At 39.1% G+C, this 14,156-nt stretch overlaps 1 protein-coding gene across 4 annotated transcripts in view; it reads right to left on the reverse strand.

Annotated features, from left to right (window-relative positions):
* Positions 1-14,156, reverse strand: part of sbf2 (SET binding factor 2) — a 92,701-nt gene that overhangs the window by 72,695 nt on the left and 5,850 nt on the right. For all 4 annotated transcript variants that reach the window (XM_074665869.1, XM_074665868.1, XM_074665867.1 and 1 more), the window contains exon 2: positions 3,804-3,889. In XM_074665869.1, the coding sequence (XP_074521970.1) occupies positions 3,804-3,889 (86 nt within the window). The remainder of the gene's footprint in view (positions 1-3,803; positions 3,890-14,156) is intronic.

Here is a 14,156-nt window from a genome sequence, read left to right on the forward strand (position 1 = left end):
TGGAAATATCATGTGAAAGCCAACAAATAAAGTCTGTGCAGTTTTCTGAAACAGACTCTAAAGAGTATTTAATCAAAGTGAAAGTTTGGTTAAAATCAGAATGGACAACTCTGTGAGTATGGAGTCAATGATTTACTCTGAATCACTGTTCAAAATTCCAAAAGACATCTTTTATTCTTTCCTATAGAAAAAAAAAATCTTATAAACTGGGTGAAACAATAGATTGTGAGTTCTTTGATTCTTTCTGATCCCTAATGTAGTTTTTATATTTTAAACTTTCCTTCAATGGCCTCGAGGACCCCTGATTGTTTACAGTGTGCTGTGGCGTTGTTCTGCAGGGCAAAGCGATGGAAATGTACTAGGTGAGCACCGCGCTGACCTCCATCTTCAAACCTGGCTCATCCATAACAGATGAGGACGTGAGCTGGTTCCTGTCATCATCGCTTGCCTGAAAAAATTGGAAACACATTTTCCTCGCAAAAGTTGTAAACGCTTTGTCTTGGTGCATTCCTCATCTGTGGCTGTTTAGTTCGCTGGGGGCCTGTTGTGACCACAAAAATCTTTCGTGCTCAGCCTCATCTCTGCTCGCTACAGATGTGTTGCTAAAGTGTTTGTAAATGAGTCAATTTTCTTTTTTTCATGGAGTGGAGAAAATCTGCAAATAATAATGGGTTACATACCAGCGCTAAACAGAGCCAAGATGCAAATTACTCAGTGGGTCTGTTAAACACTTTGGTATATCTTCATTAAGGCTTCAAAGTTAAAATTTCCGTCATTTGGCTCCAGACCAAAGCTTGTCACACCACAAAGTAGGAAATAATTCAATCTTTTCTGTCAACTCTTACTCCTTAGGGTGTTTTTTAATACTTGGCATTGAGGATGTCAACATATGAATCCCATTCAGCTTCAAAAACTCAGTCTTAAACTTATACCAGAAGAACTTGATCCATCCCTGTCTCAGGAAATACGGGCAGTAAAGCCAAAAATAGTTCGTTCACTAGACGTATCCTGTTGTGTCAGCTCTGACTTACTACCTTCAGTGAGGAGCATCATTCCTCATGCTTTCATTTATTTTTTTTTTTGCTTGAGACCGCAGTGTCTCTATTTCAGGTCTCGCTGACACATAATGAAGAAGCATAGAAGGATCACGCTTAGCCACAGGGAATACAAAAAATGTACACACCCACATGGACCGAAAAAGAAACCGGTCGACAGGTCCTCAGTGACATCTGGAAACACTAAGCTAATAGAATTAGCCAAACTTGCGGCTGTGTTGCTATATTTAAACTCTATGAAACCATGTCAGGACACTTAGGGATGATGTTGGGAAACAAACCTTGTCCTGGTTCATCCCTCAGAGTCACCAAGAGGTTAAAGACAGCTGCTCTGGTTTCAAGCTTTTACCAGCAAAAATTTAAACTCCAAAACTCTGATGACACTCTGTCTGGGCAGGAAATACTTTCATTTCTACGTTTTTGGTATTCCATCAGTCACAGTTAGCATTTGTCTGCTCTGAGGAGGACCCCAATGACTTGGCTCATGACACACCACTGCTCGCCTCCAAGCAATAACTCGCATCTCGATGGCCACCAACAGAGCCAGAGTTACACAGGAAAACGCCTGCACGCCATTCAAACCGCCCACTCACAATCTGTCTATTTCTGCTGGAACAACAGCCTGACTTGTCCTCAACTGCCCTATAAATACCATTACAATAAGCTAAGTCATTGTAAAAAATCTCTTTGGGATGTCAGCGTGGACAAAATAGTTTTCATTGCTGAAGATATCATTCATAGATCACTGGAGGCAAACAACTAAATCTAATGTGTGTTTTTGATACAACTCAATAAAGCTGTATCTCAGTGCTAAATGAAGTGTGATGTCTTTATCTGATTTTTTTCTTTAAGAGTTTTAAACAATAAGAAAAAAAGCGCAGGGATTCTGATGGATGTTTGATGTTTACACTGATTCCTTCTTTTTTATTCAACATGTTTGCCCCTGTACACCTGCTGCTGCTGCCCTGCATCATCTGGCTCCTACATGCCATACCCCGAGCGGTGATGACCTCTGACCTCCAAAAGGACACATGATATTCCTTCTTTTTGCAAACATGCAACATTTGTTTTTACACAGTCCATCAAATCTGCAAATCATCCATGATTTTAAGAAAGCTATGCATTAAATATTTCTTCTCAAATCTGCCAACCAAACATGACTTAATGTGCCTCACATGACTGTCAATCAGTGGGATCGGAACCAGTTGTTACATTTTTTGAAGAGAGTTACAAAAACTTGGGCTATCAATCTCACCACCCCCAGCGAAGAAGACTGAAAGGCAGAATTTTCAAGAGTTGGAATGTGAACTCATTTTGTTATTTCCTCTTCCTGTCCCTCACCAATTCTGCTTAGTCATTAAAAGCTTATCTGCAGAAGCTAATATGAGCAAAAGCAGACATAACACAGGCTAATGTACTGTGTCAGTGTCACTTTGCTAATGTTTCCCCAGAGATTGGCAGTCTCTGCTAGCACTGATAAGAGAACATTGGTCCATCCATTGCGTCCATGTCCATGTAAGGGCAGACCCCCTGCAGAGCAGATGAGCCGCGGGTTACCCTCTGGGCTCAGAGGGAACAAACTCTGAGGAGCAAATATTCCTTAAATACTCCTGAAGAGGAAGTTGGAGACAAACAGCAATGGGAACCAGATATCTGGCTGGACGTGATGACAAAACTGACTCTGATGAAAGAGGTTTCCAAACGAGTAAATGAGGAAAGGTTCAAAAACTGACTTGTGAATAAACAATCACCATGACTTTATCTGAAACAGGAAATGCCAATGTCTTCTGCACATACCCCAAAAGATTTTTTATGATAAATTAGAATTCCTTGGGGTATAATCTGGCTTTTTACTGACGCTAAAAATGTTGTACCACTTTTTAAAGAACTCCCAACCATCAAAGAAAAGAGCTGAAAATGTGGGAGGTGCTCATGGACTTGTCACTAACTAGAAAAACAATATGCAACCTGTTCACATGACACATTAACTTTTTCAGAGGTCATCTCTTCTCCTGCTGTGAACCGATGAACTTGTTATATTGGTTTGCTCCTCAGATACCAAGAGCCACAGTCACAATAATGATGCAACCAGTCGGAACACCTGTCTGACACCTAAGTGAATTATACTCGCCAACAAAGCACTTCTTTTCAAAGATCTCACTCAGAGTTTTCAGTGCTCTATGGGTCAAAGAGGCAAAATAAACAGAAGTTCAGGAGTCACCTTTCTGTTCTCTTTTAGGGGCAGATTTGTCTATCTTTCCTTTTTTTTAAACTCAACAGAAGAGTTTTAACCCCAGCTTTTGTTCAGCAAACCTCAGATGACTGATGGCAAAAAAAGTGAAACTGCAATAGTGAGTCTGAATATCATTTTGTTGAGTGTTTTTTTTCCTGATTTTTAAAGCGTAAATGCCATTTCAAAGGGGACTTATAACTTACAAGAGCTATATATAACAAAGCAAGGTTGATCATTTAATTTAAGGTTTATTTATGTGTATTACTTTTTTAATTCAGGGCAACATATTATTTTTTTGGTTTAAACAAAGAAAATACCAGAGAATCAAATGTTCAAGAGAAAAGGATGAAGTTATTTTCATTTAATGATCAGTGTGTTTCGTTCTACTTTTGAAGAATCATCAACACACATGAGTGAGGGGGTACTCATGGCATGACAAAAAGGATCAGGGAGTACACAAGAAAAAAAAAAAAGAGTTGGAAACCACTGATTTACAGGACACTGTTGGCACTTACCATCTCCACCCCCTGAGGAAAGGCTGTTCCCTCCCAGTCCTTCTTTGGGAATCGCTGAATGATTTTTCCACATCCCTCCCCTGAACCTGCAGAGACAAAAGTAAGGGAAGCCGTCAGTCACTGCAAAAGAATGGCATAGGGGGCCATGGGGGAGTGCAGGTTTCATGACAAAATATCAACACTTTCAAGTTAACTAGCTTACATGGATCTAAAAACTAGAGTCGAAAAAAACAACATTTTGAACTTTTACTCAGCCCTTAAATCATTTTTCTTCAATCATGATTTTCCCTGTGTGGTAAAAAACTCTATTTTGACTATTATAACTGGGGGTGGGAGAAAAACATATATATCCTGAAATAGTCTGTAGACATTATCATCATCATTTAACTTTTTTCACAGTCTGGTGTTAAAAAAGTAAACAAAAAATCTCAAAAATAGTAAATATCAAAGAATCGCAAATAAATTGAATCTGCAACCCCAAAATCTTAACAGAATCAAATCGTGACAATAGCATATTGTCCCAGCCCTAAACATAGAAATTCTTTTATTTAGAAACCAAACTTGATGAAGAAAAATCAAGCCACTTGATAGATTTTTTTAAAAACTTTCGCTTGCTACCAAAACCCCCTACACCTGTTATGTCATTCTCTCATTGTGAATTTCTTAAATTTGTATTTAATTTTCCTCTCTCAACCAAACTTGGCTGTTAACATAGAAAACCAATAGACCACATTAATCGTTAAAAACATTTTTTTTTTCCACCATTAATAAGATTTCAGGACTTAAATCTTGCATAATTACAGTTCCCACTCTCATTATGGCATTTGCATTAGTGGATTCTTGTGCTTTCATACAAAAATAAATTTAGAAAAATTAAATCAAAATAAAACAGTGGTGTGGTGTGTTGGTGGTAAAAATGGTGAGATTGTGCAGGTGTCTTGTTGATGTCACCTGAACCTGCACCCCAGCCTCCCTTCCTCTCACACACTCAGAGCACACAGGGGTGAGACCAACACAGATGAACAGTCATCTTTTTCATGCTTGTACAGATTGGAGGAAGTTGCAAATTGTTGTTAAATTTTGACTTATTTTCCACTGATCTACACACCGTCCAAACTGTGCGGGTGGATCAAACAGAGAAATGGCAGACAGGACTCCAGTCAGCGGGCAGCTCCAAAATGTCCTGCCAGGACACATTACATGGAAAGACTCAGACTGATTAACTCAGAAGTCTTCAGAATGTGTCCGAACTTTATAACTTGCATTTTAGGAGGCCAATCACTGTCATAAATGATTTAAACGATATTTAACTGTTAACACTGCAGCAGTGTTTTCTGGATCAAATAGAAGTTGATGTTTGCTTAACGCAAATTTGCTGATTTAATTCAGTCAATGTAACAAATTCTCAAAGCTCCACACCTACATAATTCATCTTAAATATGTAACCATTATGTTTGTGACGCCTTTAGAGAATGCATGTTTTCTATACTATGAACAAAACAAAGTTGTCGGTTCAGATAAACAGCTTGCTTTCATACAAAGTCCAAAGTCCTAGTCATAAATCACACCACACAATTCAAGCGTGGATGTGCTCATTCTGCATTGCAGGGCATGCTCCCATACAGTAACAGCATGTAGTAAGTGCTCAGAGAGACAGCTGGGTGCTAATCTATAGCAGGTGTTGAGATCTTCACATCCTGCTACACAGATTCTTGAAGATACTCATCCAATCTTAAAAAATGGAAAAAAAAAATCCCTCATGGATTTCCCCTCAAAGACCCATTTGGCCCAGTTTTCCAAAAGATAATTTGGATGCAATAATTCAAGTCAACTTGAGAGCAAGCATAAGAAAATATGTATTTAAGAGTTGATATACGACCACAACATTCTGATTTAGCAATCAGGGAAGCTAATAAATGTAAATTTGTATCTAATTGAAAAAGAACACGCCAAAGAAAGCTTTTCAAGTTCTGTTTCACAATATGCTCTTTGTCACACAGCGTAGTTTGACCCCATGACTTCATCTCAACGTTATTTTAAACTCTCAGTCACTCTTTGACAGTTAGGAACACACTTTCTATTTGTTTGCCAAAATAGATGAATGGTCTATCAGGGGAGGGAGGGAAATAAAAATTGAATACATGTGGCCCATTTCTTAGAATTTATTTAACAAATTCTGGTGACTAGAATTAAGAGGCCATGGTTCAAACAGCTAATTTAACCTCAAAGATCAAAGCTTTCAGGCTTTATAAAACCTCCGTTAGGGAGATATCTGTGGGGTCAATTTTATGTTTTTTTTTTTTTTGTTCTTTTTTTAAATGTAACTGCATTCTAAAAAGGTGACCAATAACTTTAAATTAAAAAGCAAAGGCAGAAAATGTTGTTTGAAGTTAAGAATGACCAGCACCAACACTGTGTCAAATTACTACGTTGGTCAGTGAAATCAAAGCCAACTAGCTTGGAGCCGTATGTAAGCTTTAGACAATGTTTAAGCAACAACTCTGGCTCAAAATTTCCTGCTCACAAAAAAGGCGTAAAGGGAATGTGTTGGACTTGTAAAGATATTGTAGACTGGGGGAGTTTGAGGACAAAGAGACCACATGGTGCAGTATAATGGTGTGTATTTCCAACATGCTGAAAGGAGCTGAGAGGTTCACCCTGTATCCATCGCAGAAACAGGAGAGCCTACAGATCTTAGACAGATGTACTGGTCCTTATTTTATCAATAGGGATTTTCTGCCCTGATACTGATCTAGTTTTTATCATTTTAATACCTTCCGATAAGTCCTGATCCAATACTTGGGTTTGCAGAGACAAGCTTTGATAAAGAGGTAAGAAAGGAAAGCTGCACACTTTTTGTATTATGTTTTAGAATAATGAACAGTAAAAAGTAATAGCTAAGTTATGTCTTGAGTTATTTCCATTTAACTTAGTCCGGCCAGCTTGATATTAAGTCATTTTATCTATTTTACATGTTTTTCAGTACGAGGACCCCTGAATTTCTAAAATCTGAGGCTGCTCTGAACACAACTCTAACAAGATGGTGCGAAACTACAAATGTAAATGAAACACAAAAGCAACAATCTCATGTTTCTGTTCTTTCAAAGCAAAGAAACAGCAGTTCAGCCTTTCCTCTGTTAGTGACCTGCGTTCCATATTGAGTTTTAAAATGTTTTGGTAGTATTTTGCGGGCCTGCTGGGCTGTTTACATTTTCTAGTACTCTATATTTCCGCACTGCTGACATTTAAGCTACAGAGTTGCTAATGCTAAGGCATTAGACTGTCCCGTGTTTGTTTTCACTTTTTTAAACTGTTTCTGAAGAGTTACCAAAGGATGTTGTTGAGAAGATGTTATTGTTGTAATGTGTAAGGTTGTGCACGTATTTGTTATAAAACAGAGAGATTTAGAGCAGATAAACATCAGATTGAATTTGGATAAATTTTGGGGAAAACAAAACAGAATCTGAGGAAAAAAAGCTGATTTATTGGGGTTGAAGTAGAAGTACAGAGACAGTCTTTTACATCTAAATAGACCAATATCTGTGACACTTGAACCCCTTCCATTCAAGTTAACACAAAACTTATTGAGTCTACTGCAGCCAATCAAGTCTCCCTGTTTTTTCACTATCTGTCAGGGATTTCAAATCTGGTTTGCATTCCCCATTATTTCCACAATTCATTTTCCATAAACCAGCAACTTTTTGTTTGTAATTGCTGAATCTGGGAGCAGCAATAAACCATATGAAGGAACAAAAAGATCCCTCAGATAAAAAAAAATAAATTATTAGGGGCGCCGGTTGAGCCCAGCTGTTGAGTAACTTGCCCCATTTTAAGGGGACACAATTCTCAGAAGTAGGTCTCTGGGTTAAAATCTCAACTATGTCTCTTCCTCGTTTCATAATGTAACTATGCTGTTGTCCTCTTGAATAAAGACATTGAATTCAAAAAAGTAATCCTAAAAGTGGAGTGTGTAGCAATTGACGACATTTAGTTGAACAGACTTGGTAGAAACGGACAATACTATTTATGGTATATTGAAATTTGCATATGTGAATACAAGAAGATTTTTATTTTTACAGACTTTTCACATCGTTATAGGAGCAGATCCTCTTTTATGGAGGCTGCCATCTCACACCATCATGTTTCTACCAAAGCACAGAATGGACAAAGTGATACAGACAGGGGTTTGTATTTATTAAGTGGCAACACACCTGTTGAAAGATAATAAGGAAGCATCAAGAGGTTGTTGGGCCATTGTATTGATGGAGATTTTTGATGGTACAATCTTGACAAATAATAATTTATACTTTTAATGCATCATGGTAGCTTTTTTGTCCTCTGAGGCCACCTTTACTTCACCGACAGAAGGGGTAGCCAGAGGAGCATTTCAGACAGGCAAATGCCATGACTCTGCAAACTACTCAGCAGACTGCCCGAGAAGCCCCAGTGTCACAGCTTGGTCAGGGGTCACATACAAGCAGGCTGATCTGCCTCGACAAAGTGGAACATGAACTGCTACACATCAGCATGACATGAGGTCCTCAGCGGCTGGCTGCAGCCCTCCTGCACCGAGTGCCTCAAGCCTGCTGTCAACAGCTCTTTGAAACCCAGACCTGATTCATCATGAGGCGGGCCTGGATGAGGAGGGGTCTCAGTTAGATTCTGTGTTCCTATTGAACAAAAAAAGCCACGATACCGGTTGTAGTTGTCGCCTTTATTCACCTGCAGAGGCAAATACAGCATGCCCAGACACGTCCCGGAGACTGGCGCTATCGAAACACGGTGTCTGACCGTTACGTGTCTTCAACTCTTTACAGCTCCGTTAATTGAAATCATATGCTCGGAGTGCTCCAAGTTCAAATTTTTAACCACGGATGAAAATAAATGACAGAATTCCTCACATTCCACGAGGCTGCACTCTTGTATTAAAACAAGCCGTGCTTTTCAAATACTGCCCCCCTGACAACTATAAAGCACCCCCATCAGCGAGGATAATAGAAGCCAGGCCTGAAAAGGAACACGCTAATTTGAACATCCGCTAGCAAAATGTTAGACGGATGAAGTCCAAAGTCAAGTTTATTCATTCATTTAGTTTTTTGGCAGAAGCTGCTTAAACAACAAGAACAAAACCTGTCCAGGCCCACGGCACGCGTGTGTATGTTTAAGAGCATGGCTCACTTCCAGCTCAGTCAAAAAAAAAAACTGTGCGTGGTGCAGCCCGGCAGCATGACCTAAAAACAACCAGGGAGATTCCTCTAATATTCGTATTTCATGTTAAGTGCTAACTTTTTAAAAAGGAAAAATTCAGGAATTTGGCTCACAGGCCATCTTAAACATAGGAGCCTCTCTAATGCAATGCTGAATGCAGACTTCATCTTAAGCTGTTCATGGACTCATCTACATTTTCTTGAAAACAAAACAGAAAAACAAAATTTACGAGTGGTTGGAACTCATTCAATAACTAACATTGTAACCAATACCAAACAACCCACAAGTTCATCAAAAGTTGTTAGCCAGTTCTAGGACATAAAACAACCAATAAAAAAAGAACTGTTGCATAATCTGACAGATGTAAAATGTCCCAACTGTGCTGTAAGTCTTAAACACTTCTTTTTGGTTTCCCAGCTGCTTTTCTCCATTTCAAAAAGATGCAGAGATTCCCCAAACAGCTTATTTTGAGGACTGGGTAAAAAGATCAGAATTATACAACGAGTGGATGAAGTTATTGACAATCATGAGTTTGTTGCATTGATGAAAATGCTTTTCGTCCAGCTGACTTCATGCTGTGTTGGGTCAACGTGCATCTTCATGCAGTCACACAAAACACATGAGGTAGCAGAACTCTCTGACATCGAATGGATGACAGCTCAGGGGTGTCAGTGCTCCAAAACCAAAGACAGAGTACCCACTCAATCAAGGATCGCTAAATATGTTTTTTAATTAGATAGCTAAACATTAGTTACAACGCAGCATTCATACAAAAACCTGCAGAACAAAGTTTTGAGATCTATCAAAAAAATCCCCATCCCATGCATCCAAAGACTTGGAACTTTGCCACAAGTTAAACAAGTTGACACAGAAAGTCTGAGTGAACCTGAATCATTTATTACTGAGTGATTTAGCATCCTCTCTACAGCTCATGAAAAAAACTCAGAAGGAAAGATGTTAGTCTTTCTTGATTGGAGCAGATGTTTCTCCTCTTGGAAGAAAAAAGTGCTCAATTAATCTCCCTGATTTATCTAACTGCTGCAACTGTTGAATTAAATCAGAGGATGCTTACTTTACCATGTATGGACAGGCCACCAGCAGACTCAGGAGTCAGTTTACGTAACATTCACGTCAGCCCCAATCTAACCTGATAATGGCCCCTTTACGCAAACAGGTGGGCTGTGCTGGAACCAGTTTGCAGGTATCACTTTTACTATCCTGCAAACTAAAATAAAATCCCACATCAAAGAAAGAAAAACACCCCAAAAAAGAATACACTAGCGGTTTTAACAATCAGAACATTATTGTATCAGAGAAAGTGTGACACTGGCTCTATGAGAACAAATACAGTTTCCAAAAACTCTGTGATTAATATTAGCTGTCAATCTCTCCCACTAATTTGCAGCCTTTAGAGATTACGTTAATTTCTTTATACTGTAATCCAGTCATCATCCTGTTCATGAAGATGTTTCTCTCTCACTGTCTGAAGTTTGAAATCAAGAATTTAATTTGCTACATCTTTTAGCTCTGAGTCCAACCTCACAGTTATCAATCCAAACCCAGCTGCAACAGCCTTTACAAATGCAAATACTACATGCTTTAAGATTATGGTTGCAGCAGAGGAAACCCAGCTTGATCAGCAGTGACCATCATCAGGAAACCTGACTGTGGGAGTTCTGAGTGGGTGACATGCAAAGGACTAGGCTGTGGTGCTGTTTGCACAGTTAAAGGAAATCAGAGATAAGGAAATGTGATGATGTCATAAATATCAAACCCAGGAAGCTTTTCAGTCTCCAAAGACAACTGCAGGGCAGGGGAAATATGTAAAAACATGGGCACTATCTTCAGGTCACAGCCAGGTCAAAATGTTGGAGGAGAACAAAAACACATCATACTGACAAATACACAGATCAGGATCAGGGCTCTATTGGAATAATCTTTTTATTGCTGTCTCAAAACACGTAAAGCAATACTGCTCACTCCTTACTCAGTTATGGTCATGACTCAGTCAGTTGGAAAGGTTGCTAATTTATTCATCCATAAAATAGTTCACGTTACCCCAGTTTTTACTTAAATAATAAGACACAATGAGATTCATTTATCAATCTTGAGTGGGAGTTGGTGCAAATTTGGGTGTAAAAATGAGCTCACTGCAAAGTTCACGTGTGATTTATGAAACGTACGTACCAGGGCCAATCATGGTGTACGCCTGATCAGGTGTTGGTAAATGTGGCAGCTGAAAACAATTGCATTTTGAATATCACTCCCCTAAATATTCAGAGTTCTGCTCAAGGGGCAACATCAGGTCAGTAAAAATGAAGCCTATGCGGAAGTGCTAAATGTTGCTGTTCAGTAGGAATCCGCTTGAGGCTGGCTGCAGAAAGACCAGAAGTCATGTACACACCCCGCAATAAAAAGAGACTTTTATGGCATCAAAAAGTATACATACAGCCTGGTTCAAAAAACAGCTTGGGTCTAAAACGCTGATTTCACTTTTGGTACACTGTACAGTGAGTGAATTTTTTCAAACTCTACAGTTTAGAAGTTATTGGGATCAATTGATTGTCCAATCAGAGACACAGTTCAGGTCACGTGACTGACGAGCGCCCTGTAGCTGTTCAAAAGGAAACTTGCAACCGGAGTCATATCAAATGTGGCTGCACCCACGGATTGGCTTCATTTCAAGTGTCAAGAACAGACGGGTGACGTCACGGAGGCTACGTCCATTTTTTATACACAGTCTATGGTTTCACTGGCCGAATCCACGTATTTCACGACACGGAGGGAGGCATTACAGAAAAAAAGAGACTTCTCTGTGCTGAGGATCGAAAACACCATAGCAACCAAGGTAGAAAGAAATGATGCTGTGTTGTTAGGCAGCCGGAAAAGTGGCGTTAAAGCAAGGAGGAAAAAAAGCTGTCTGTAAGGAAATCACTGCAGCCGTCCGCAGCGTGTATGTGACAAACTAAACTACAATAGAGTTTTAAACATTTAATGTACACATCCTTCGTTTATACCTTGATTAATTGATCTGTGATGTCTGACTATGAGAAGCCACAATATTACTACTGAACTGAAATTAATATGGCTTCCTTTGAAAAAATCCAGGCTAAAAGTTGGATTCAGCGTCGTCTGGAAGTTCTCTGCAGAGACTTTATAATGGACATGGGAGTGTATTAAAAACTGATAATTGACTCTTTTTATTATTTTTTTTTTAAGTAAATCGATAAAGGAAACACATTTTTATACATAGAAATTAGCTGACATTTCGTGCTGCTCTTTCATAAGCCCTGTTTTTTTATAGATTGGCAGAAGAAGAGTGAAATGTTACATTCTTGGTGTCAAATCTAATTCAATGGTCTAAATATTAATCTAAGAACATCCCTTTTTTTATCTGAAAATGTTTTGCGCTTATATGAACTAATAATTCTCCTCCACTGACAGATTTTTCTCGCTGCACTGTGCTTACCTCCGTCATGAAACTTGCGTATGCAAACTCAGACCTGCCGTGGGATTTGAATGTACCCGACGCCCACGATCAGATTGATAAATGCTGATCTGTGTGTACACTACTTTTTCAGGCGTACGCACGCTTGATAAATGAAGGCCAAAGCTCAAATTCACTGTAGTCCAACGCTCTAACAGTTTCAAGACATTAACAATGCAGTCATGGGGTCGTTATATCTTATAATGTGAACCTGTTAGCGTGATATAGAGAAAGAAATCACTGAATGCATTAAAGTATCTTATTTATACCACCCCTTTCATCTGTTATATTCAATTTGCTCTAACAATATGATGACTAACATGTCCCCTGTTAAAAGCAGAATTGGCCACAGAAAATCACAATGCTCAGAACCTTATCAACAAACTGAGAGCCATGAAACACAGGCCAGCGGAGTTTCCCTTAAAATCAGTTTGAACCTTCACAACCGAGAGGAAGGAACTCCTCCATTGTGGTCAGGATGCCTTTTACCACAGAATCCTAATCCAAAAGAGAAGCTGCCAAATGTGGAGTTAAGAAGAAAAACAATCAATAGAGGTGGAAATCCCAGATGCAGAATAGCAGCGAAACACTTTGACATCTCACTGCTGGACACAACATTAATTGTTAACCAGAGGCAACCTGTTGCTGCTGAAATAATAAATGGACTGACATTTGACATAAGCAGTGGTATCTCTGTAAGACTTAGAAAAAGTGGAACTCAAAGGGAAAGGGATATTTTTAAGTGGAAAACTCTAAATAATTAATATAACTTTGCGATATGGCAGCGGTTGATTCCTACATCGGCCTGTCCCGATAATCAATAAATTAATTAACCAAACGATAAATAAAACCGTCCTCGGTAAGTCTGCCAGCCTCGATAAACTGACACGTGCATGCATGTTTGTTTTCCTCCTCTCTTTCGACCAAAGAGACTGAATGAGAAGATGGCTCACTACGTCTATCTTTCCTCACATCTGGGTGCATTGGTTCTATAGCAGATTTATAGCGGAGTGAGCATCTGTCAAAAATGCGATCTTTGGCATCTTTTGCGACGGGGCTGCTCGCGTGTACACACGAAGAGAACTGAAGCGAGCGTCCTGAGGGGTAAGGAGGAAACACACGCTAATATGAGTGATGGCACGAAAGATACAATTCTTAAGCCGCCTGCCACAGTCCCAGTGTGGGAATATTTTGTTTTTTATCAGAATGAACAAAGTGTGAGCTCATGAACACCAACGAGATGATATGTCGCATTTGTTTGAAAATAGTGGCGACGAAGAATAAGAAAAAGGTAAGGTGCAGCGGAGCCTTGTTCTTTGACAATCCGCTCTTACTGAGGCTTTTGGTCTACAAAGTAAATAGAAATTAAAGCGCCAAATGGTGGGCGCTCAACGACAGCTACATTGCCAAAGAAATGCAGCCCTTCAATACGGTTGAAAGCCAGAAATGTTAAAAATGTTTGACAGACAGTATGGATTGACTAGGAAAAAGTACATGTTACAAACAATTCAGGAATTGTATAAACTCCCTTTTTTTAGGCTATAGTTTTTATTGTTGTTTTTATGGGGGGTTTCATTTTTTCTTTAGAGACAGGGTCTATGTTTTATTGTTTTTGATTAGTATTGATTATTTTTCATTGACATGTATTTTTTCTAAAA

Source organism: Halichoeres trimaculatus, unplaced genomic scaffold (assembly GCF_033239565.1).
Source record: "Halichoeres trimaculatus isolate MK-OKI-2021-1 unplaced genomic scaffold, fHalTri1.1 fHalTri1_scaffold_3, whole genome shotgun sequence".
Taxonomy (NCBI): Eukaryota; Metazoa; Chordata; class Actinopteri; order Labriformes; family Labridae; genus Halichoeres; species Halichoeres trimaculatus.